This window comes from Arvicanthis niloticus, chromosome 25 (assembly GCF_011762505.2).
Source record: "Arvicanthis niloticus isolate mArvNil1 chromosome 25, mArvNil1.pat.X, whole genome shotgun sequence".
Classification (NCBI taxonomy): domain Eukaryota; kingdom Metazoa; phylum Chordata; class Mammalia; order Rodentia; family Muridae; genus Arvicanthis; species Arvicanthis niloticus.
The window spans coordinates 33,104,751-33,130,852 of record NC_133433.1 but is presented as its reverse complement, the minus strand read 5'-3'; the positions used below and the strand labels follow the sequence as shown (position 1 = coordinate 33,130,852).

The following is a 26,102-nucleotide window of genomic DNA, read 5'->3' as shown; positions in this document are numbered from 1 at the left end:
AGAAGTGACGGACCATGTATGTTCAAGAAACTCCACCCAAGGGAAATCCATTCAAACCATAGCTCTAAAGAGAAAAATGACATTTTTATGGGGAGATCGAGTAAACCGGCAGTAAATGAGGGGCAGGCAGGGTCCAGGGAGACGCTGAAGAATGGGAGCGTCTCTGAAGGATTCAAACCGAGACAGTGTCTCTTATGTCACTTTGTCACCATTCCTATGCAGTACTGATAAAATGCTATTCCTAAAGCCAAATAGATCAGCAGAGTAGGTGCTTCATGCATCTGTCCCGTAATCTACTGCCCATCCATCCAACAAATATTGGGGAATGTCTCTTGTGTCAGGACTTAGCTTCAGTGACCATGTTAGAATAACCTAGCGTAGCCCACCCCGATCACATGCATTGCTCTACAAACAGTACACGCGCTGCCTATTCTAGGGCTTCTCAAACTCAAACTGGGTGGAGAACCAAATCCAAAGCTGTGCTGCAATTGTATCAAGAAAGCCCCCTACCAAAGCAAGCGCCAAATAAATCTGCTCCTCCTTCCAGTCACCCCACAGAAGAAATCTAACTCAAGACACGATCAGCACTATAAACTCTTAGTATCAAGAATTTTAATGTTTAAATACACACCAAAATAAGTCTAAAGAAGTGGTTCTCAACAGGGACAATTTTGTTCTCCAACCCAGGGGACTTTTGGCAATGGGTGGGAGATAGCTTTGGTTGTCCTAACTGAGGGGTGCTATGGACATATGTTAGGAGTTATACAAGCGTTCCTCCGAACACAGCACAATGCTCAGAAAAGCTCCACCTTCCACTGCAAGGGACAGGTGCCTAGCCCAAGTGTCAATGGTGATTGAAGATGAGATGCCTAACCAATAAGCACATTCTGAAGATGATAAAGTTGGGGTTTCAAAGCCCGGTGCCATGTTAACTATAGACATGTGGAAGTATACTATATGGTATAGATCCACCTCGCCAACACTTCAACAACTAAACTGCAAGCCATGACAAGAGAGAGGAGCTTTCATTAGTCTGTGTGCTCAGTCACTAAAAATGACAGACTTTAATTCCAGGTCAACAGTTGGTACTGCTGCTATTTAGAAGCTGCTTGGCATTTTCCTTCTGACAGCCAACTCTGCCTTCATGTGTACTCTTTGTGTGTAACAGCCACACATCACAAGTGCCTGCCACTTATGAGACTGTCCACTCAAGAGGCACAACCTGAACCCAACATCAAAGGTATACTTCAATCACACAAGCAAGAGCATCCCTCTCAGGGCTGTCTTGTTGGTGTCTATTTCAGGGAAATATTACAATAGTTAAAACTCCATGAAAAGTGATTTAGGGACCTGGAGAGGTGGCTCAGAAGTTAAGTTCACCCGCTGTTCTTCCAAAGGACCCAAGCTTAGGTCTCAGCACCCACATCAGGCAGCTAGAACCGCTTCAAATTCCTACCAAGGACGAAGATGTCTACTGTCCTCTGCAGGATCCCCAACTAAAGAATATGTGTACGTGCATGCATGTACACGCGCGCACGCGCGCGCACACACACACACACACACAAAGTGAAAAATCCTAGCTCTCAGAAGACATGGGTGGTGAGTTCACGGCAAACCTGGTCTACATAATTTCCAGGATTGCCAGGACTATACACTAAAGTCCTCTCTCAAATAACAATAATAATAATAGCAGCAGCATCAATACTTTTAAGAACGAAAATGTAATTAAATGAGGGCAACAAGCAGAATTAGCAGGAAAGGAGGTACGTATTCATAAAAAGGTCATTAAGAGGAAAAGTCGCCATGGAATGAAATAGAAGGCAGCCAGCATGGCTCACCTCTGCGGGGATGATTTGCAAAAAAATCTTTTTTTCTTTTCTTATTGAAAATAGAAAATTTTCTCACATAATATCCTGATTATGGTTTCCCTTCCTTTATTCCTCTCAGTTTCTCCCCACGTCTCCTTCCATCAGGATCTGTCTTTCATTAGAAAATAATCAGGCTTCTAAGGGACAATTTAAAATAAAATAACAAAACAAAGTCAGCACATCTGAATAGGACAAAACAACCAAGCAGAAGGGAAAGAGCCCAAGAAAAGGCACAAGAAACGGATGGAGGCACAGAGACCCACTCGTTCGCACATTTAGGTATTCCATAAAACCTTTAAACTGGAAGCCAGAATATACCCACAGGACCTGTACAGTAAAAAGAGAGAAAAGAAGAAATAAAAATAAAAAGGAATAATTTTAAAGAGTGTCTATGTGATTGACATTAACCCACCAGAACCCGGGCTGTTACCCCCATGCAAGACCCCACCCCACTTCACTTCTATAACCATGTGCCACACTGAATTCTCAGGGTAGGCACATCTCAAAGCACTAAGAAATCCCTCACTCGTCAGGGGCAAAGCCATGATGGGCAGGGAAGATACACAGGGACACTGCACTTACCAGCACAAAGAGAACAGTTACCATCTTTCAAAACTGTAAAAGATTCCAGGCAAGGAAGCCTTCTAAATGAACTGCCCCTGTTAACTTATGAATCAAGGTAGGTGAATCTCATTTTGTTGTTTTTTGAGATTGTATCTCATGTAGCCCTGGCCTCAGACTCACTATGGTGCTGAGAATGACACCTTGACCTCCTTTCTCCATCTCCCAAGTACTGGGAGTTGAGGTACACTGTCTCTGTGCCCAATGAGTCGATGTGACTTAATTTCAAGTGATTCTCAGGACTTTATTATCAAATATTTTACAATTGAATGCTCCAAACTGCTAGCATGAGCTAGAAAAATGGAGGAGGTCTCTGATATTATCTAACAATGTTGCTAAATTTAAAGACTAAGAAACTGTGTGAGATATAGTGATCTGCCCAGTAATCACCAAGGCTGTCTTTAGCCCTAAAGAGTCAATAACAAAATAAATATAAATATAATATTAATACAAATATAAATAAACACACTGGCTAATCTTTATCAATCAATGCCCAGGGGAAACTGTTTATTTAAAGTGATATATAACAGCAAAGCATATCATTGTGTAACACGACTTGACAACAAAGGTCTGCCACTAGTATGTAGGAAGACAGTTAGACTCAGTCCATCACACTATACAGGTACTTGTACCATAGCAGGCTACCTCAAGCTCTGAAGGCCACTAGGCCTTCCACTTGTCATTGCACAAACAGAAACCTGTCCTTTCTTAGACATTTGGTAGCTCAAGAAATCATCTCTGGAAACAGTTTCATCCAGACACTGAAGTCACAAGAAGATGGCATAGTAGATTTAACTGCAAGCACAAAAAGATGACATCTGATAGACTGAAGAGCTATCATCTCTCACGCTGTAGCTATTAAATGATATGTCAAGAGACAGCATTGGTTGGAAGTGCAGTTGGCCATCAGATTTAAACCAACTTGGAGGAAGTATTTGAATGTCGAGGGAGCAGGGAGGTGGGTGGTCTCATTGTGCAATGTGTTTACTTAAAGTCTTACTTAAGCCATGGCTGTCATTAAAATGTAAACTTGACTGTAAGATGGTTAAGATACACCTTACAAGTCCCTAGCCCCCTAGCAAAGGGGGTCCAAACACACTAATTAAACTGCATGGAAAATCCAGGTGTCGGGGATGGAATTGCTTGAAGTAGAAACGGATCCAGCTATCAGCTATAGTCCTGGAATCTTCATGCTGAGAACACATCAACTTCTCAAATCTGAACTTCCCTTTACATTTTATTTTTGCTTTATTATGGTTGGAACACTTTAAACAGATCTAGGTGCCGAACCTGAAGGGTGCTGGTTATTGAGCATATAATATGTATGTCACTGGGTTATACCCACAGAGGATCATTTCAGATGTTAAGCCTCCTCTCCCTTATTTATCTCTTTCCTGACTTTATAGGATAAAACATTAAAATGTGGGCTGGGCCCAGTGGCACTCCTCTTTAAACCTAGCAGTGGGTAGTCAGACAGGAGCAGATCTCTGTGAGTTCACGGTCAGCTGGGTCTACAGAGCAACTTCCACATGACTCAAGGCTTCACAGAGAAACCCCATCTTTGAAAAAGGGAAGAAATATAATTTAATAGCAGGCAGAAAACTAAAGCTACTAAGGTAGGCAGCCACAGGCCATTGAGCAGCTTGTACACTAAGGAAGAAAACCCAGCCAAGGCAGTAAGAATCTCACTTTACCTACACTCTAAAAGTGGCCTGCCAGAGAGGTCCTGATGTTCAAAACTGCCCATTCTAATCATTCTTGGAGTATCTTCCTAGAAACAGGTGGTAGCCAGAGACGTTATCCGTGAAAACTGATTGTTTTCTTTTGCTAATCCACAAATGTCACTGAAATCAGTGAAAGTGGGGACACCGGGGCCCCTGCTGCAGTGCCCGGCACCCCAAGATAAGATGGTCCTTCTCAAATGATCACAGCCAGATGTGCTGTACCTAAGATGCATTTTTGTTTGGCGGGGTTTGGGCTTTTGGCTTTTCAAGACAAGGTTTCTCTGTGTAGTTCTGGTTGTCCTAGAACTCACTCAGGCTATCCTCAAACTCAGAGATCTGCCTGCCTCTGCCTCCTAAGTGCAGGGATTTAAGGTGTGTGCCACCACCACTCAGCTCTAAGATGCTTATTTACATGGAGATCTAATGAGGTTCAGCAACACTGAGTAACATTCTTGTGTACAAGCAGCGGCCTGGCATCTTCTTGCATTCTAGAATGAATGGAGTTGCTTTACATGATCTCAAGGAAAGAGAACAGGGACAAGAAAGAAATGTACACTAAGTCCACCTTCGGATAAGGAAACATGAGTCTTAAATAATCTTCATAATAAAGACAATTAGCATTTGTTTAACAATAGCCAGATGCTCTAAGCTAGAGGCTGGATACAGGAGGAGGTGGTGTCTCACTTTCTCCCCTCTGATATTTTAACTTCTCAACATGCTGAGATTGATGGTTTCATCATTTGTACAGAGAAGACAGCCAAGTTACAGCAATAGCAGGTTGTTAGTGTATGTGGTGGTGGTGGGGTGGGTGGGGGGGAGGGTCACACAGTTAGAAAACAATAAAGTTAATACTTGCTTTTGAGAATAATAATGTTTCAGACAAGGTGGCTTGGGAGAAAACTGGGGTAGAAACCTCACTTTCTCACTAACATGGAGCTGGTTGCCCACTAACAAAAACAAAACTAAAAGACCTGAGAAAAGGGATTACAAAGCAAAAATAAAAAGAACCATCATTATGAGTTTGGGGAAGAAAGCTGACCGTGGCTAGGAAAATGGATTGTTCGGCAAAGATGAGGACCTGCTAGCATTGGAACTCATGAATTTGTTATGGAGTCAATCAGCACAGTTACATAATTTCCCCTGGCAATGCTAGGGAACTAAGAAGCAATTGATTTGGGGTTGGCAGGACACAATGATATTAAGCAAAGGCTCTAGAAGATTTGAGGGGACCTGTAGTTCCAAAGCAGGTAAGATACAGATCTTCTAAAAATACATTTGGAATCAATATGGATTAGAGGTACAAGGAATACAATCATGTACTATTGAAGAAACAAAAAACTAGCAGCAAGCTTCATGATAGTTGCAAGCAGACAGCCATGAGCTCATTGATCTGTGGAGGAGAACACAATGGAGCCCACTGAGGAAGCTAAGCCATGAGTGGTCCCTTCCCTCTCACCTCTGTTCTTACCACCAGCTCCAATTCAGAGCCCAGAAAATCATCAAAAAGCTCTAAGAAAAACTGTAAGAAACCAAACTTCTCTAGATGTTGACCACAGAGACGAACCCTTTCATTCTTGTACTGAGGATGGCATAGGAAACAGGCATATGTTGAGGCACAGCCGGAGTGCTAACAGTCTGGAAGATAATTGTCAGTGCATAGGAAAAAAACCTTTAAAACCAAAAGATGTAAGGCAGAGAAGCAGAGATAAAAGTCCTAATTGTAAGAGACCTAAGGAGACCTTACTCTCTAAAATACCAGGATGCCAAGAAAAAGGGGCAATGAAGAACCAACAAGAAAAAAATGATCCTCAAAATTTTAAAAACTATATGAAGAATTTAAAACAAGGCTTTTGGGGAAAAAAAAAGCTCTCAGAGCAAAAATGTACATGAGATATGCCAAAGAAAATTAACACAGAGAAACCCATTCCATAAGTTCAAACAGAATAATAACAAGTACCTTGGAAACCACAGGAAAAATGAAGAGGCTGTGGAGATTTGAGTAAGGATGGCCACCATAGCCTCATTTATTTGAATGCATAGTTACCAGAAAGAGATACTATTTGAAAGAATTAGAAGGATTAAAAGGTGTGGCCTTGTTGGAGGAAGTTTGTCACTTGGGGTGGGCTTTGAGGCTTCAACACAATGCCAAGATGGGAGTCTCTCTCTATCTACTTATGGATCAAGATGGAGTTCTCAGCTACTGCTTCTGTGTTGCCTGCATGCCATCACCATGATGATAATAAACTACTAAGTGTTTTCTCTTATAATAGCTGGCTGGTCATAGCGTCCCTTTACGTCAATACAACAGTAACTAAGACAGAAGTTGGTACCATAGAGTGGGGAATTGATGTAACTTGCCTTAGCACGTTGTTGTAGAATATAAAAGCTTCATGAATTTAGACAAAAAAATAGCAGTTGAACATTTTAAGCAGGACTGTCGGGCCATCCTAGTTGGATCATGAAAGACAGTGGTGCTGAAAACAATGGAGCTTATAATGACTCAGCTCACGAGGGGGTGAAAATTAGTAAGTGGCCTGTACAATTAAATAATTAATAAATCCCAGCGGTGGGTTCGTTACCAGTCTCAATGCTTTAGGTTCCTGAATGAAATACACACGTATAGCATTTATATTTTAATATTCCTTAAACAGCAAAATCATTGGACCATATGACTAACCCCAAGTTATCACTTACTAATTCTGGGTTCTATCTTGGCAGCCCTGGAACCAGTTGGACAGTCCTCTGGACTAAGCTAGCACTCACACTCTCTCTCTCTCTCTCTCTCTCTCTCTCTCTCTCTCTCTCTCTCTCTCTCTCTCTTTCTTCCTCACTCCCTCTCTCTCTCCCTCTCTCTCAGCTCCTTCACATGCCTCTCTGTCTTCCACTCTTCTCAGGTATGGCATCTCTCCTCTCCTCCACACTATCCTGGCATGGAGAATCTTCTCCTTCTTCCTCCTCCCTGTCCCAAGCCCAGGAAACACTAAAATCCCACCTCTGTTTGTCCTCCCCAGCTACTGGCTGTTGGCATCTTTATTTACCAATCAGAACCAAGTGGGGGAGGGATCCCAGTAGCTACATGTAGATGCTTTTATGGAAGCAGTTTCTTGGGGGAACATAATTCTTGTGATATTTTGGAGAAAATTATGGCTGCTTTTTGCCCTTGTCCAAAAAAAAAAAAAAAAAAAAAAAAAGAAGCAAGGGAGGAAGAAGCAAGAAGGAAGGAAGAAAAATCTGTCTGAGGATAAATTGAAGAGTTTTGGATTAATGACATTGGCAGAGATTTCAAGACAGCCTAGTATTGATTCTGGCCTGTGGTTATTAGTGGTCACTCTTATGCAGATCTATAATGAAAAGGAACAAGCTGAGCAAGGAAAATTGCAAAATGTACAGTTTGAGAAGTAAAAGTTTAAAGAAAAGCTTGATGCTAAATGAAATAAAGGGAGTAGTGACCTCAGAGCAAGACCCCACCCAGCTATGTTTCCAGCTTTGAAAAGGAATTAAAGTGTAGGTGGTGAAGAAAGCCATAAATAATAGAAAAGTGATACAAATGTAATTGAACAAAGATGCCAAATTCCAGTCCCAGCAAGTAACAGAACTTGGCAGCTTCAGCCATATGGTTCTGGCTTTAGTGTCAAGGATATAAGAAAGGGGTTGTAGAATCTCCCTCCATGGCTAAGGAGAGCTGCTGAGGCCAGGCATGTGTCAGGGATATCTCTTCATGAAGGCCCTCCGAGGCCATTCCATGAAGCCATGAAGGTGAAGCCTGGATTGTACTGGAAATCTCAAGATGTTGGAGATGCCAGAGTTGTCTGATGCTTGTCAATGAAAGCTGCAGACTGGATGTGGAACCAGCCCAAGAGAGAGATGTATGTTATAGCCAACAAAGCTGAAAAGAGTTGGATATCTAAAGAATTCTTTGACATCAGACATGGAGATGCACAATTTGGAATTTGCCCAGGCGGTTTTCAGTCTTGCTTTGGTCCAGTATTTCCTCACTGTGCTTCTTTTCCTTCCTTTTAAGAAGTTAATGTACATCCTGTGGCACTGTGTGTTGGAAGTATGTGTCTGCTTTTTTACTTTGATTTTACAGAGGATTACAGTTAACAGATTGCCATGAGTCACAGAAGAGACTCTGAACTTTGGACTTTTAAACAGTATTAATACTGCAATAGACTATGAAAACTTTTGCTGTTAGACTGAACACATTTTTACATTATAATATTGCTATAAGCCTATGGGGGTCAGGCAATGGAATGTGGAGATTTGAATAAGAATGGGCCCCATAAGCCCATATATGTAAATGCTTAGTCACCAGGAAGTGGAGCTATTTGAAAAGATTAGAAGGATTAAAAGGCATGGTCTTGTTGGAGCAGGTGTCTCTGGGGGTAGGCTTTGAGGTTTCAAAAGCCCATGCCAAGCCCAGAGTCTATCTCTGCCTGTCAGTCAGGATGTAGTTCTCAGCTCCCGCTCCAGTGCCTGCCTGAATATAGCCATGCTTCCTGCCACAATGATAATAGACTAAATATCTAAAACTGTAAGGAAGCCCCAGTTAAATGCTCTCTCTTACAATAGTTGCTTGGTCATGTTATCTCTTCACAGCAATAAAGCAGTGACTAAGACAGAGGCAAAAAAAGGTACAGGCATAGTAGGAGGAATATTTCTTAAGTAAAAGGGGGGAAGGATGTATTTAATTAAAAGGTTTCATTAAGTGGGCAGCGTAACAAATGAGCAAAATCCTTTGGAGATATCTAGCTCTTCACACCTACCATCCAACCTCCGAGCTATCCTCCCAACCACTCAACCATCCACTCATCCATCCATCATCTATCCAGCCATCCACTCATCTCTCCATCCATTCATCCATCCATCCATTCATCCATCCATCTATTTATCCACCCATCCATCCATCCATCTACCCATCCATCCACCCATCCATCTATCCATCCATCCATACAACAAATCTTCATGACTGTTTTAGATGTGAGAGGCATAGCTATTGTATAGTCAACAAAAGAGCTTATCTCAAGGACTTAGGTCAAGAAGGTAAGCGAAAAAGGAACCAATTAAACAAAATAGCTTCAGATGTGTCAAATGCTATAAAGAAATGAGGAGGAGGAGTAATGTGCCTGAAGTGAAGAGGGGAAGTCTTGGTGAGAAAGTGACGTGGCTAAAACTGAACAAATCATCAGTCACCTGTAAATTCAGGATAATAGTATTTATAACGGTACTGTGCATTCTCACAAGTTAGTAATGTATGCAAGCCATGAGGAAGAATATTTAACACGTTCTGGGTTGAGAGCTGGCTTGTTACATATTTTTACTAATGGTATATAAATATCCAAACATATTGCTACATAATAACAAAGCTCAGAAAAGCAATTGTCAAATGTTATTATAGTTTAAGTATAAAATAGTAAAAAAAAAGAAATCAAAGCAGGTATCCTTAAGTGTTATATGTAAAGAAAGTTTGGAAAGATACACAAAACTGAACGAAACCCTTAGCCAGGTGTGATTACACACACCTATCATCCAACAGTTGGAAGGCAGAAACAGAGAGAGGGTCTCTGTGAGTTTGAGGCCATGCTCATTTACAAATGAGCTACAGGCCAACTAGTGCTGTATAGGAAGGAGGAAAAGGAAAGGAAAGGAAAGGAAGAAAACAATATAGATTACGGAAAGATAAGAAAGAAACTAAACTAGGAGGATTAAATAATGAGGGGGTTGGAGGACAAGTTAAAGAGGAAATATGGGGGAGGTAATTAATACTAAAGGTCTTTCAAAAAAAAAAAAAAAACCACCAGAAGCTGACTACTGTAGAAGTGCCCTAAAGTTCTGTACATAAATGTAAGAATTTAAGTGAAATTACCATATAATGAGGTAGACAATGCCCCAACCAAACACCTTATGCCACCAGTGTTAATTTCCAGTTACACAGCCAAGTCTGTTGAGTCATTCTTCCCTCAAAGGTCACAGGCTATTGTCAAGGCTATTGGTCTCCAAGACCTGATGGCTCAATTGCTGAAGATAGCACTTATTGTTTCTACCTAAGGAGAAAGTAATCGTTAATAAACCCTATGACCTAAACCAACAACCTGCCTGTAACATCCTCTGGTGCAATAGTGCCACAAATGTTATAGGGGCAGTCAACCACTTTTCAAAATTAGATTTGGAGCTGGAGAGATGGCTCAGTGGCTAAGAGCACTGGCTGTTCTTCTGCGGGTCCTGAGTTCAATTCCCAGCAACCACATGGCAGCTCTCCACTTTGGTTATGTGATAATGTGATCTAATATTGTCTTCTGGCATACAGGCATACATGCAGACATGCTCTCATACAAAAAACAAAAATAAATTTTTAAACATTTAAAATAAATATTTAAGGCCCACTTCATGAGACGGAACCCATTCCTGACACTGCTAAACTGCCCAGACACTAGATAGAACATGGGCCTAAGGGAAAACTTGCTACTTTTACTCTGCTAAAGGAAAATTGCAACAAAATTATGCCAAATGATATATTGCTATACCCATTGACCAGTGTTTGGTCAACCCTCAGCAGAGATGAGTTAATTGCCATCTTGCAGAGACCCTCAAATGGACAGTGTGCAAGAGAGTGAGAGAGTGAGAGACTTTGGAGCACTCAATCTAAGGTGAGATGTCTTCACCAAACCCTCCCCTCAAGACTCTGGAATTCATGTAAAAAGAGAAGGCAAAATGACTTTAAGAGCCAAAAGTTAATAGGTTACTCCAAGTAACTAGCATCTTCCCAACACAGCAGGGCTGACACACCTATAATCACACAGAAACTAACCGCATGCACAAAACCTGCACAGGTTCAAACAGACAAAAATTTCAGCACCGAGAAGAGGAAGTGGACACAAAGTCCCATCCCTAACCAAGAAGCAATGTGCAATTGCTACCTGCTGGGAGAGGAAACTCAGTCCTCCCAGTGAAGTGTCTCCAGGTCTATCAGGCACAGTCTAGGGCAGCCCCGTGCTCAGGACCAGTTGGACACCATAAATCTCCATAGTTTTTGTTTTGTATGGGATTTTGTTTTGTTCTAGGATTTTTGTCTTACAGTTTGTTTTGATATTTTTAAGAGCAAGAACATGAATTTGCCTGAGTAGGAAAATGAGAGGATCTGGGTGGGTGGGGAGGCTGGGGGAGGGAAAACAAAGAAAATGTATTCTATGAGAAAGCATTAAATGGAAGAAAAGGCATTATTCAGTCTAGTTTGGAAACGTGGGTAGTGGGAACTCAAGACTTCCACAGTGCATTGTACTTCATACACTTGATGGGTTTTGGTGGCAGTGCAGTTTCGTGTGGGTACATGTATGTGTACCCACACGAAACTGCACTTTGTGTGTGCACATGAGTACATGTGTGCACAGATGCATGCGCACACATGCTGAGGTGCTGCTCCTCAGGAACTCTCCATCTTGATTTTTGAAATGGTCTCGCATTAGCCAGGGGCCCACAGATAGACCTGCCAGCCAGCCACAGGCATCCTCTCGCATCTGGCTCCCCAGCCCAGGGATTACAAGTATGTGCCACTGCATCTGCCATTTTTACATAGGTTCTAGGGATCCAAATTAGTTCCTGGTGACTGACTGAGCTACCTCTCCACCCATTATGAACAGCACACTTTAAAAAAATTTTTTTAACGAATGCAATAAGCCTCTCCTCCTAGTCTCATGTAATTAAAATGCCATGGGGGTCACTCTGTGAGGACCAAAAGGGACAATGATAAAGATGCCGCCCTCTGCTCTCTACCCTCTAGCCTCCACCCTCTAGGCTTGTGAGCCCCAGCTCCAGAGACAGAGCACTAAAGAAGAGGATAGGAGGGAAAGACAGTCCGGCCCATGTGTGGGACCACCCAGAGCTTGCACTTCACTCCCACTGATGCAGGGTGAATGATTCGGGGTGCTCCTAAAAGACACTTACCCCGTTGTGTAAGGGATGTTTATGCCTCCTAGATTAATGCTCTCACATCCAACAATAAACAGAGTTGAGAAGCACAGCAAAGACACCCCACTGCAGATCATTGCTAGTTTTGCAGATTCTCTTGCACCAAGCTTCAGTTTTTTTATGATGTAGCCTCCCAGGACAATGCCAACACCAGCGCTGGGGACAATGATGACACCTGGGAAGAGGAGGAAGAAAGGGTTAGCTTGTACTACCCTGGACTGTCAACTGCTACTGTCTCCTCTAGTTGTTCTGTCTGTTTACTCATCAGTCCTAAGGTAAAGAATCAGAATTACTCTAATTCATAAATACTGAATGTGTAATTTTACAGTATACTACTTCCAACAAACACTGACAAAGGATTTAAATCCAAAAGATACAACAAATACCTTTGCAAAGGACAAATAATTCATGAAAAAGGTAAACAAAATTTAAATTGGCCCGTCACCAAAGAGAACATCCAAAAGCCCTATGCACATGAAAAGGTACCCGTCACTACTGAGTGAGAAGCACAGGTTAAAACCACAGTGGTGTTCTACCACATGCCAGTCAGAAGGTAAACATTTTAAAGTTTGGTAATGTCAAGTGTTGGTCAAAGTGCTAGAAACTCTTGGCAGTGGAAGACTAGAAAGAGTAGGTCCAACTTTGAGAAGCAGTTTGTCATTACATGGTACAACACACCCTGCGAAAAGTAGTTCCATGCCAGATTTTTACCCCCAAAGAAACTCATGGTGTATACTAACCATCCTGGTAATTCTCAACTGAAAATAAGCCAAATATCCCATCTCAGAACAGTGTGTGAGAAATACTCCTAACATAAGGTACTGCTCTAGAGTAATACAAAGGAAGACCTGTAACCACAAGTAACGTGGACGACTCTCACAAAGACAACACAGGAAAAATAAAAGAGTACAACCAAATATGCACATGTTCACACCCGTGTCAGGTTCAAGAACCAGGAGAACTAAGCTGCCGTGTCCTCGGATGCACACATGGTAATGTGAGTATAAAGGAAGGGAAGTTACCATAGAAGCCAAGATGGCTTGGCGATGAGCAGTTCAGGACAGGGAAGGTCCTGCAGAACCGAACATGCTCTACTCCATAGAGTGGGCCATGGTTACTGCCATGGTCTGAATGCTTGTGTCTCCCCAAGTTCATTTGTTACCATCCTAATCCCTCAAGTGTTGGCCTTAGGAAGGTGGACACCACAGGAACAAGATTAGTGCCCTACTTAAGGAGACCTGAGCCTTCCCTTTTCTCTCTATCACATACTGGGCATGGTGAAAATGTCCCATCTATGAGAAACAGACCTTCACCAAATCTGCCAATACCTTGATCTTGGAATCCTTCCTTCTAGAACTGTGAGATACCAAATCCCCTCACTCATGAACCACCGTATGCATGGCAATCTTCTTACATGAGCCTGGACAGACTGTATGCTTAGTACTCATTTCTAAATTCTGACCTGTGCCCTACTGGATGTGTTATTTGACACTGTAGAAAAAAATAAAGACATGGAGTTGGAGAGATGGCTCAGCAGTTAAGAACGGGTACTCTTCTTGCAGAGGACTCGGGTTCAACTCCCAGGACTCACAGTGAGCAGCCCACCACTCTGGCTCCAGGGAGACCTGGGCCCTCCTGACCTCCATCGGCATCTGCCTTCACATGAATGCATGGATAAGCACATTTAAAAACTAGTTAAAAAAAAACCCATTTTTTAACAAAATGAAACACAGCTGGGCAGTGGTGGCACATGACTTTAATCCCAGTACTCAGGAGACAGGCAGGTGGATTTCTGTGAGTTCAAGGCCAGCCTGGTTTAAAGAGTGAGTTCCAGGACAGCCAGAGATATGCAGAGAAAATGTCTTGAAAAAAGAAGAGGAGGAGGAAGAGGAGAGGGGGGAGGAGGAGAAGGAGGGAAGGAGGAAGAGGAAGAAGAGGAAACACATAGTCAGAATACCTGCCCACCTCCTCTATGAGCACCTTACAAAGTGAAAGATAGTCATACAGGCTAATATAGAATCTCAATAAAACAATTCTATAAGTTACTGGGGAAACACAGGGAAAGGGGAAGCTGAGTCTTCCCTGGAAGAGATCTTATAGTGGCTATTTTCGGCTGACATTCAATAGAAGAAGCAGAACGTGTCGAATGGACCGGCACAGAGAGACCATTCTGAACAAAGGAAATGCACGTGAAGGTGTGAGGTCATGGTATTGGGTATTCACAGTACTTCAAATACCAAGGCTGTGCAATGCAAGATGATGTGAGGTCGTGGGGTGCAGGAGGGGGGGGTAAGAGAGGAGCGAAAGAAACTCAGATTGTATCTCTGAGCAATGAGAGGCCGCTGGAGACTTCTGAGCTGGATCAGATGAGAGTTATGCATTATGAAGAGCATTGTTCAAGTTAGTATATGTGACAGCATAGATGGAGAGATAACTTGAGTCTGAAGTGGTCAGAAAGGTAGTTGCAAGGGTCCAGGTGAGCTGCAGGAAATCACCACACTGACAGCACAATAAAGTAAGGCTAGCAGGAAAGCTAGTATGTCATACTGGAGTAGAATGGGGATCTGAATAGGAGGCAGCTTCGCAATCTCTACTACAGACAGGACCTGAGGTGTGAGGAACCTGAATAAGAGACTGATGGAGACCTCTCATTGGGACACTGGGGGCTATAAGCTCTCAAAGGAGCCATGGTGAGAGATTTATAAGTTACAGTTGAATCTGAAGGGTGGGATGTTCTCTGAGTGCAGAGTGAGAAAAAGAAGAAGCCATCTGAGAAGAATGAGTGTTAATGGGATATGACAAAGAGATGAAGCCATAACGAAAGCTAAAAGCAGAGAGACGCAAGAGGACAGCCAAGGATGAAGCGTTATAAACGGATTGAGTTGAGCAAGCAGCCAGGCCACTAGTTACATACACACACAGGTGGCCACATTTCATGTGAGAACAGTCCACGGACTTCTAAGTAGATATGGTTCTGGATTGTCTTGGGGGTGGTGACCCAGTTTCCACGGCACCACCACACTACCATCTTGGTCTCTAATGGTGCCACTCCCTTGTGAAGGAGACCCTCCCTTGAGAAAAGGGTCTTCCAGGCTGAAGTTACTACTACCAGCTCTGTCTGACCCTAATTTCATGTTCTTTCTTGGCACCATCCTTCCTCTTCCTGAGACACCAGACCCCAAAGAGCCAATAACCTATCCCCTAGTGCCCCAGGCTTACCCTCTGCTGACATCACCTCTTGTCTAGCCCTCAAGGAGACAGTTCTGTGGTCCCTAAGCTCCTGATCCAAGCACACCCCAGGGGGCATAATACCTAGAAGTCGGGGTACCACAGCATGTGTGTGAGGTGCATCAATATATGCTAAGGAATGCCTGTGGCATCACTGCAGGAGAGTGGGAAAGGATGAAATGGGTGGGACAGAATAGAAATGCTGCTGGCTCATAACCCAAGATCCAAAGGCCTAAGGGTCTAATCGGTGGAAGGAAGATCCATTATTTGCTGGCTCCTGAAAAGTGCAAAGAAGACAAACCCTGCCCTGCCACCTGCAAGGTATGTGTCCTTGGTAAGTTTCTGATCACTTCAGCCTCCTCCTGTGCACAGTGATGACGCCATCGTTGTATAACTGTAAGAAGCAAAATGAGTTAAGACATTGGAAGAAGTTAGAATGGAGTCTGACCCACCACATGCATTCAATAAACACTGGGTTGTCATTTCCATCACTGTTTCTTACGATAATTGTATTGTATTTGTGTGTGTGTGTGTGTGTGTGTGTGTGTGTGTGTGTGTGTGTGTGTGTGCATGTGTATCACAGGGTATATGTGGGGGTCTAAGGACAACTTGTGGCTGTTGCTTCTCTCCTTCCACTACATGGGTCCCAGGAATCAAACTCAGGTCCTTAGCCTTGGTGACAAGCACCTCTGCTGATACAGCCATCTCACTGGCCCATCACCACCCCCACCATCATCATCATCACTTTAACTACTGTGAATATCATTGTGATATGCATAATATTAATGAACTGGACACATTTGCACAAACATACTAGGATTGAAACCGAGCAAATTTTAATGAAGATTGAATTTAAACAACCTGTGTGTGGCCCAACATAAACTTGTATGACTTCTTTATTAAGTAAATCTTTGATATTTAGCCATTATGTGCTCTGAATTATAACACACACTTAGCTGTACAATTATATTACATTATATTATATCATATCATATTATATTATATTAATATAGTCTGAATATAAAGAGCTTACTAAGATTCTGCTTCCGGCATAAGAGTTCTAGGACTGTTCTGCCATCTCTAGGTGGAAACCTCTGGGATACTCATTTTTCTAAGGGAAGTGATGCACTACATCCTGCTCTCTTTTCCTTGGACGTCAGGTACTCTTATCCACAAACAGATCTTGAAGCTTTTACTCAGGTTACAATCTCGCTGACCCTTTTGTGAAGAATGGTAGTTACTTACTCATCAAGGGTCTCAGGAACTATATGAACTTTTTCCCTTGACCTCACTTAGTGCTAGACACAGGCATTGCCAGTGCTGTAAATAGATACATAATATATGCCTAAGCTGAAAGCACGCTCAGCATCCCAGAAAACTTTGAACTGAAGGAAACATGGAGAAAAGGAGGCCAGCACTCCTCACTAAGAATGTCCCAGACTCAGAGACTTTCAATGCGCTGTCACAGTTGTGAGTATTAAGAATGATGGGCTTGGGGCCTGGAGAGATAGTTCAAAACTTAAGAACACTGGCTGCTCTTCCAGAGGTCCTGAGTTCAATTCCCAGGAACCACATGGTGGCTCACAACCATCTGTAATGGATCTGATGCCCTCTTCTGAGCTGTTTTCAGCACCTGTGCTAGCCTTTATATACTTGCCCCTGGCTGCTGTGTCTATTTCAGTCTTTACGGCAGGGGACACACACACACACACACACACACACACACACACACACACACACACACACACACACACACACACACACACACACACACACACACACACACACACACACACTACCTGTTGGGTATTATGATAGCTACCTTTTTCCCCCAACAGTCTCAGCCATTTGAACGCTTGATCTCCAGTTGATGGAGCTGTTTAGAGGGTTTAGGAGATGCAGTGTGTGGGAAGAAGTGTGTCACTGGAGGTGAGCACTGAGAGTTTAGAGCCTCACACCATCCCCAGTATACCCTCTCTGCCTCATGCCCCTGCCGCATGGCCTCTGCTTGTTGCCCTGGTTACATCTGATACCATGGACTCTTACCCTTTGGAGTAATAAGCCAAAATAAACTCTCTCTTCCTTAAGCTGCTTTGCTTGTAGTATTTTAACACAGCAAGAGAAAAGTAACCACTGCATCAAGTATCCCACTATTCACAGTTGCTCAAATGGGAAGAAACGGGGTACTGTCTCCACACCACACTTGTGGTGTGGCAGAGTAGACAACTCAACTGAGATTGACTTAACTTTATAAAAGCCCATGTTCCCAATTTTATAATACAAAATAAAACCCTTCCTCTTGCAAACATCTCTTATAGAATAGGTATCCATCACCATCAGAATAGAACTAAATATTGCTTAAAGAATCCACACCTCAATGCTAGCAAATATTAAAGTGACCCAAGAACAAAGGACACTGTAAGTTCATCTCCCAAACTGCACATCGGTCTACAAACAATGGCAGTGTACGATACCCACATCGCTTTCATTTTTCAATATCTCATCCTCCCTGTTGTGAAAAAATTTTTTCAGGAGCCCCTTCAAAGGCAATTAAGTAGTTGCATGTGGCATCTAAATTACTCGATGGAATCCTTCCCTCGGAATTCTCTGACTATTGTAAGACAGAGAATGGAATATTTCTTTCTATCCATCATATTCCATGATATGAATTCAAACCTCTTGGATTTCAGACAAAAAGGGTGTGTGTGTGTGTGTGTGTGTGTGTGTGTGTGTGTGTGTATGTTTGTATGTGTGTGTTTGTATGTGTGTGTTTGTATGTGTATGTGTGTGTGTGTGTTTGTATCTGTGAGTGTATATGTGAGTGTGTGTGTATGCTTGTATGTGTGAGTGTGTGTGTATGTATGCTTGTATGTGTGAGTGTGTGTGTATGTGTGTGTGTTTGTATGTGTGAGTGTGTGTGTATGCTTGTATGTGTGAGTGTGTGTGTATGTGTGTGTGTTTGTATCTGTGAGTGTGTGTGTGTGTATGTGTGTGTATGTGTGTTTGTATCTGTGAGTGTGTGTGTATGTGTGTGTTTGTATCTGTGAGTGTGTGTGTGTGTGTGTGTAAGTGTATGTGAGGCACAGTCCAAGCCTCCTTTAGGAACTTTCTTGACAACTTAAGGTGGTAGATTAGCAGCTTGGCACATGGCTGCTCCTAAGCAGCTGACTTAGTTCCCCCTCTTGATCTCCAGTCTAAGAAGACAGTGTTTGAAGGAGTCTTCATGGGCCTCTACTTTCTGCTGTGTGGTGACCTATGACAGCTACTGCATAGCTCAGACAGGACCACTGAATCAAAGCAACAGAGAAGGCTCTTGAATTCTAGCATGGCCTTGCTGGGATGATTTTTGAAAGGCTCTCAGAAATCTTAACTCCACACTGCCTTCAGGTTGAAGGTCCTTATGTGTAGCTCATATGTTACTCCTCGTAGGCCAACAGTGCTCATTAACCATCACACATTCCAGCCATGCTAATACAGGGAGAACTGTACAGTTGGAGAGAAACTTGAGAAGCCCAATCTCAGGGACTCAAAGAGTTAGACACCGGAGGAGAGGTGAACAAAGGAACATTCAGGGAGAAAAGAATCTTGTTTTCATTGCGGGTCTCTGACAAATTCAGCTGAAATGACACAAGAGTTTGCATGCCCAGTTGTGTGGTGACAGGGACTCCAAAATCAAACTGAATAAATATAGTTCATCTTTTACACCTTACCTAGAACATCTTTTATGCACCTAGAACAGTGTTCTGTATCCATGCAAGGAAACCAAAGAGCAACAGCACTTGCAATGGGGAAATGCTTAAATATCTACTTCATCTTCTGGCTCTGGGAAACAGGAGGGGAAAGAACCTTAAGCAAATTATCCTCGCAGGGATGGGAGCTGACCTGGGCCTTTTGTAGAGGAAGTTTCACAGGAGCTCATTAACGTTTTAAGTTATCAAAAATAAGCTGTGAGCAAAGACATTAGCATTAGGTTACCGCACTCAGTTCCTGTTCATGGTACAGGCTTGGGCCTGTGCCAAACACAAATCCCTCTGTGGAGGCCCTTCAGGCAAGATCTACTTTCTGTCAGCAATTTTCAGCTGCTCTCCATTCATTGTTGTCCAAGTCCTGCAAGTCCTCTCAGAGATTTCCCTTCCAGAAAACTGGTCACCTCCCCACACACCAGGAGCTCAGCTGAGGAGGCCTTCCTTCCCCCCAGGAGAAACAGAGTCTTAAAACTCTGTTCATCAAGGGAATCGGAGTAGAGTTTTAAAAAGTTGACACACCTAAACAATACTCATTTAAATGCCCTGTCTCTCACAAAGACCTGATAGAATATTTTTTTCTTTCAAAAGTATATTATTGTATTTATTCTGTCAGGTCCATATGAAAGACCAGAGTTGTCATTTTGGGACACAACTTTGAATGCATTTTAATTTTTCTTTCATGGTTTATTGTCTCTTATTTTATATGTATGAATGTTTTGCCCTCGGGTATATTTGGCCTACTTATTGACTCTCCTTTATCCCCTGACTCTGGGAAACAGTAGGGAGGAGCCTTCAGCACGTTATTGTGCATGTGCAGCTGACCTGCGCCTTTTGTCGTTGGTGGTCAAGTGCATGCCCGCTGCCAGCCAAGATCAGCATGGGGCATCAGATCCCTTGGAACTGGAAGTAGAAGCAGTTGTGAGCCACCAGACAGGTGCTGGGATACAAACCTGGATCCTCTGAAGAGCAGCCTGTTAAATGCCGAGCCATCTCTCCAAGTTTTCAATTTCACTTCGCTGTAAGTCACACACTATAGAGTTTGCCTATGGAACATAGAGTTCCACACGTTGGAGGGTTCTGGGACTTGAACACAAGGCCTCATACGTGCCAGGCCAGCTCTTGACCACTGGGCTCCAGCCATATAGCCCCTAGCCCAGCACATACACAATACAACCCAGAGATACACAGCACCGCCATCTCCTAACATTTTCACGTCACTCCACAAAGAACCCAGGCGTCCATCAACTGTCCCGTCCATTTTCTCCCAACTTCCCTACATCCACCGATAATCATTGATCTGTTTGATTTCACAGGCTCCCATTTGTCTGAACGGAGCCATAACACCCCATGTCCTGCCACGTTGCTGGTTTACAAGGCATTGTTCTTCACTTCACCTTAGAGCCAAACTACACTGTCCTCTAATCATATCTTGTTCTTTATTCATGCATCATGTGATGGACTTCTGGGGCTCGGTCCACACTGGGGCTGTGAGAGCTAATAGATTTATCTTGTGTAATGTGGCTGTAAGTTTCATGTCTTTAGAAGTAGGCCTGGGAATGGAGTTGCCAGGTCATGTGTTTGAAGATGTACTGAACTGTTCTCCAGAGGGCTAGATCACTTGATGTTCCTCCAACAGTGGATTCCATTCTATTCTCCCACATCTGTACAAACAGGTAGTATTTGATGTAGCCAAACACATAGGTGTGCTTTACGGTCTCATAGTAACTCATTGTGGCTTTGATCTGCATTGCTATGGTAACTAACTGGATCAGGTGTCTTTCTCTGGCCTTGTTTTGGGCATCTGTATACCTTCTCTGGACAAATGTCTATTCACAGCTCCTCATTTCTTAAAGTTGGCTTATTTTTCTGAAAGTTTTGAACTATTATAGACATCGTTGATATATGTTTTGAAATATTTTCCCTTGTCCTATGGGGTATCCGTTCTACTTTCTTGATGGTATCCTTTGATACAAAAGTTTCTAACACTAATGAAACACAATTTCTTTGTTTTTCCCCATGGCCTACATTGCTTAGTCTAAGACCACAACGATTCATGTGCATGCTTTAAATTTCTAAAAATATTATAAGCCTTTTATGTCATACTTTGAGTCACCTTGCATTTATTTAATGTGATATGGGGGTAAATTTAATTCTTTTGCATGAAGCTACCTGCTTGTTCTAGAATACAGTTGTAAAAAAGGCTATTCACTCTTTCTATTGAATAGTGTTGGTGCCCTGATCAGCATGTTGATCCTCGTTAAGCAAATAGTTCAGTGATTACTTGTCACACAAACCCAAGGGCTGGAGTTCAGCTCCCTCACCCCCACATAAATGGTAGGCAGGCATGGCAGCCCACGTATAATCCCTCAGGAGACACCGTATCTCCAGGAGAAGATGACAACTGGTTCTCGACCTATGGGTTGTGACCCTTCTAGCAACCCTTTAGCTCCAAAATATACTTACATTACAATTCATAACAGCAGCAAAATTGTAGTTCTGAAGTAGCAATGAAAATAATTCTATTTTGGGGATCACCACGACATGAGAAACTGTATTAAAGGGTTGCAGCATTAAGAAGGTCGAGAGCCTCTGAGCTAGACGATTCAATCAGCAAACTCTAGGTTCAGTGAGAGACCTTGCCTCAGTAAACAAAGTGGGGAATGATTAAGAAAGACACACAAAATACTGACTTCCAGCCAACATGCATACACGTGCACCATACATGTGAACACACATGAACGTATACAACACATGGAGATGCTCTGATGATCATAGGTATGTAAATTTGTTTCTGGGTTCTCAATTCTATTCCCTTAATATTTCTGTCTCCTCTAAGTCAGTACCACACCATTTTCTTAGGAAATTTTGATGAGGTCTGCACTGGATCTAGAGATCACTTTGAGGAGTATTGACACCTGAACAATACTCCAATCCTTGAGTATAAAGTGGATTTCTCCTAAGATGTATTTTCTGTAACTTTTAAACAATCATTATTTGTCTAGCTTACTAAGTTGTATACATTTATTATATATAGCACCTTGCCTCAAAATATGTATATATTCCTCAATGGCTTCATTAAGCCAATAAAGATACATTATGTGGCATGCATTTTGTGGTGAGAACACAATTCTACGTCCCAACTTTCAGAATTCGGTGCGTTGCTGTAACTATGGTCGATTTCTGTTTTGCATGAAAATCTTTCTTAGTCATTCCTCCACCCACGTGACATCTTTCCTCTGACAAGTGTTTTCTTAAACACTTACAAAATGCAAGCTTTGCATTCATGCATTAAGTACTATTCTTAAGAACGTCATTCATTCCTGCTAGTGTTTCTGGGACCCTTTCCTTTGTTTTGGGATCCGTTGCCGATGCACAAAAGCAAAGGAAACTGGGATCTCTTTCCCTTCTGCCGTGCAACTCTGCTGAACACGCTTGGTAGCGCCATTAGGTAGCTTTTCTAATGGATGCCTTGGGATTTTCTCCATAAAAAAATTTGAAACCTGCAAACAGAGTCCTTTTCCCTTCTTCATTTCCTTTTCCTTCCCAGTGACCTGATGAGACTCCCTAGTGGAGTAAAACAGCACGTGCAGACTTATTTGTCATTGCCCAATCTTAGGGGGAGGGTGTTCTTGGCAGGTTAGCTATAGTTAGTTTCATACATCCCCTTTATCACCGCGTGTCTCATCTCTAGGAGGAAGGAGGAAGTGTCCTCGGCAGGTTAGCGATGGCCTTCCACACTTCCCCTTCAGCACCACATGTCTCTAATCTCTAAACTATTTAAGCAGAACTTTACCAAAAAAAATTATTTGTGCACTATTGTTAAGTGTAACTTTTGGAGAACTTACGAGATTTTAACTTTTAATTTAGTCACCTAAATAAACTTAACAAAGTGTTCGGTATTTGAATATTTACTAGAAAGCCTTTCTTGAACACCAACTATGCAGCAGGAACTCTCCTAGAAATACGTGGTGAATAAAACTAGCAAGATTCTTGCCCACATTGACTTTACAGTTTAATGTGGCAAACTAATAAATTAATAAGTAAGCAAATTGTCCCAAATGATAGAAGGTGAAAAGAATTTCAGTGAAAATTATTCTCAGCAGAGTAAGAGAAATGAGTGTGTAGAGAGCAGAGGCACGTTTAACCAGGCTGAAGTCTATCTGACAAAGGGTCATTTCAGCCAAAGCAAAGGAAGAGAGGGAGGGTAATACTCATGAGGACTAAGTCACCCCCCATTTATACACCAATCTTACCCATCCCTGAACAGAACCCAGAGGTACCACAACTCAGAAAATGTTATAACTAAAAGAAACCTCGAAAACCACGCATCTCTCTTTGTTCTAATGAAACAATCCAAACTAGAACACGAAAGAATCAGAACAAGGGCAGAATCTGATGGGGAAAATCCAGACCCGATGGGTACTCACTGAACTGTTTATTCCAAGATGTAGTTTTGCTTGCCATGCATAATTGCACCAGATAATGAAAGCTTCACTCTAAGGTTTTTAATAAACAAAGCTGATTCAGGACAAAAACTCACTCTAGAAACCCCATGGTCTGAGCATCCACCCTTAAAGAACAGCCACCCCGTGAGAACATAGGTTGCTGGTACTAATGAATTAGTCAGTCTTACAGACAGTAGCCATTCACAGAAAGCATCAGAACCCATTTGCAATGTCTCAGCTAATCGCTTTCTCTTTCCTTCCCTTCCCATCTCTCCCCTCCTCTCTCTCTTCTCTTCCCCTCCCCTCCCCTCTCCTTTCCTCCACTCCCCTTCTCTTCTCTCTCTTCTCTCTCCCCTCCCCTCTGCTCTTTCCCCCTCCCTCCCCCTCCTCTTATCTTCTCTTTTCCTTGGTTTCCTTCCACTATTGCTCTGACCTTGTCCGTCCTTAGGTCTGGAGTAGAGAAGCCATAGCCTCATCTTCAGTGTTTGATCTTTGTAAAATCATTCCTTCATCAGGTAACTGGCTCAGGACTTTTTTTATTCATTTAATCTGTCGACTTTTGGTTTTTATTGTTTGTATATTATTTACTTATTTATCTTTTCTTTAAAATAATTGTGTATGGGAGTGGTTTTGCCTGCATGCATGTCTGTGAATCATGTTGCACTCCTGCAAACCACTCTGTTGCCCTCAGAGGCCAGAAGAGGGGATTGGATCCCCTGGACCTGGAGTTACAGACAGTTGTGAGCTACTATGTAGGTACTGAGAATCACACTCAGGGTCTCTGGAAGAGCATCCAGCGTTCTTAACTGCTGAGCCATCTCTTATACTCCTCTTGTTCGTTTTGAATCATAGAATTTGGAAGGAAGCTAGGACAAAGATCATCTCTTAACCTCTGACGACTACTCTTCTTTCTTCTAGAGCAGGACTCAGCAAGCCAGGTGTGGACTTTGCTATCTACCTCAGCTGCTACAGAGCTAAAGCAGTCATGGGCATGTGCACATGGGGGGGGGGGACATAACTGCATTCTAATAATGTCTGGTTCACAAAATCAGGCAGAAGTCTGAATACGGCACTAGATATATTATAGAACAATAGCTTGACTTATGGTTGCCTGCAATGCTGGGTTTATCTCCCAGCCTCCCTTGCAACTAACTGGGTGGGTTTTTAAGTTCTGATCAGTATGATATAAAGAAAAGTATATATCCACGGATATTTCTTAGTTTGATTGTTTTTCAAGGCAGGGTTTTTCTGTGTATCCCTGACTGTCCTGGAACTCACTCCATAAGCCAGGCCAGCTTCAAACCTGTTGACATCCACCTGCCTCTGCCTCCTGAATGCTGAGATTAAACGTGTGTGCCACCACCACCACTACCACCCAGCTCCATAGCTTTCTTCAGTTGTCCCGATATGCTACTGAGAATACAAATACAATCTCTGAACTACTAGTTTATGAGACCAACAGTCCTCAAGGGAGCAGGTACTGGGAGCAGTTTGGGGCAGCATGGTAATCACTTAGTTGAAATCTCTCCTGTTCCACTTTTCTAATGCTCAAAATTAAGCCTCGGCCTCTCAGGAGCTAAGCTTACAGGCTTCACCCCTGGCTCAAAACCTGGCTTCCCAGGGTTAAGATTCTAAATCCAGTATGTATTCTGCATCACGGGGATTACACTCTCATAACCAGAGGTATAAATCATGTCATTTGACTAATTTTATTGATGATATTTTCCAAACATTTCAAGCTATTTTTTCTGTAGAAATATGTATTCAGTTTTACTAGTGAAAAAATATTTTTTTATCAAAGAAATTTGATGTACAATCAATTCTTTTAAGTTCCATTTATCTAAAAAAAAAAAAACTGAAAGGAATTTGGACTAATTTTCTACCTATGGCTCAAAATTCCTTTCAAAATATACAAATTACTATTTTCAACGATGTAAAGTACTTACGGGAAAATAAATGCTGTCATAGAAAGGTTAAATATGTTTATATCATTGTTGCAGTGATGGTCCATAGCAAGTCTCAGGTTGGCCAGATCTCATTTTTAAAAAGACTCATGCTATAACAGTATCCACACAACTTTTTGTATCTCCTAAAGAATTTGATATTTACATGGTACATATTTTACATAAAATTGAAAAAGATGTTACTATTGCTCTATATAAAACAAATATGTACTAAGTATCATACAAGAGAAATTTATACCTGTAATGTTTCTAAAAGTCACTTACGTCAAAACACAAACAAATTACATCATATTTCTGCAAATAGAGTTCTGAGAGGACTTTCAGTACAATGACTTGAAGAATCTCGTAAGTAACATAGCTACAGACTTCTGTGCTTTGCCTCTGGCTGATGGAAAAACACAGCCTGAGCCAAAACCAAGCCTGCCAGCAAAGTGATTTTCCTGTGGTCCACCCTGCAATAGTTCAGGTTACAAAAGGGCATTGCTTCACTTTCTAATGATGTCTGATCATGCTTTATTATTTATATAAAGAGTAAGGTACT

General features: G+C 42.2%; 1 protein-coding gene across 4 annotated transcripts in view; it reads right to left on the bottom strand.

Annotated features, from left to right (window-relative positions):
• Slco5a1 (solute carrier organic anion transporter family member 5A1) overlaps positions 1 to 26,102 on the bottom strand; it is a 200,230-nt gene that overhangs the window by 16,255 nt on the left and 157,873 nt on the right. For all 4 annotated transcript variants that reach the window (XM_076924350.1, XM_076924353.1, XM_076924351.1 and 1 more), the window contains one exon: positions 12,155 to 12,353. In XM_076924350.1, the coding sequence (XP_076780465.1) occupies positions 12,155 to 12,353 (199 nt within the window). The remainder of the gene's footprint in view (positions 1 to 12,154; positions 12,354 to 26,102) is intronic.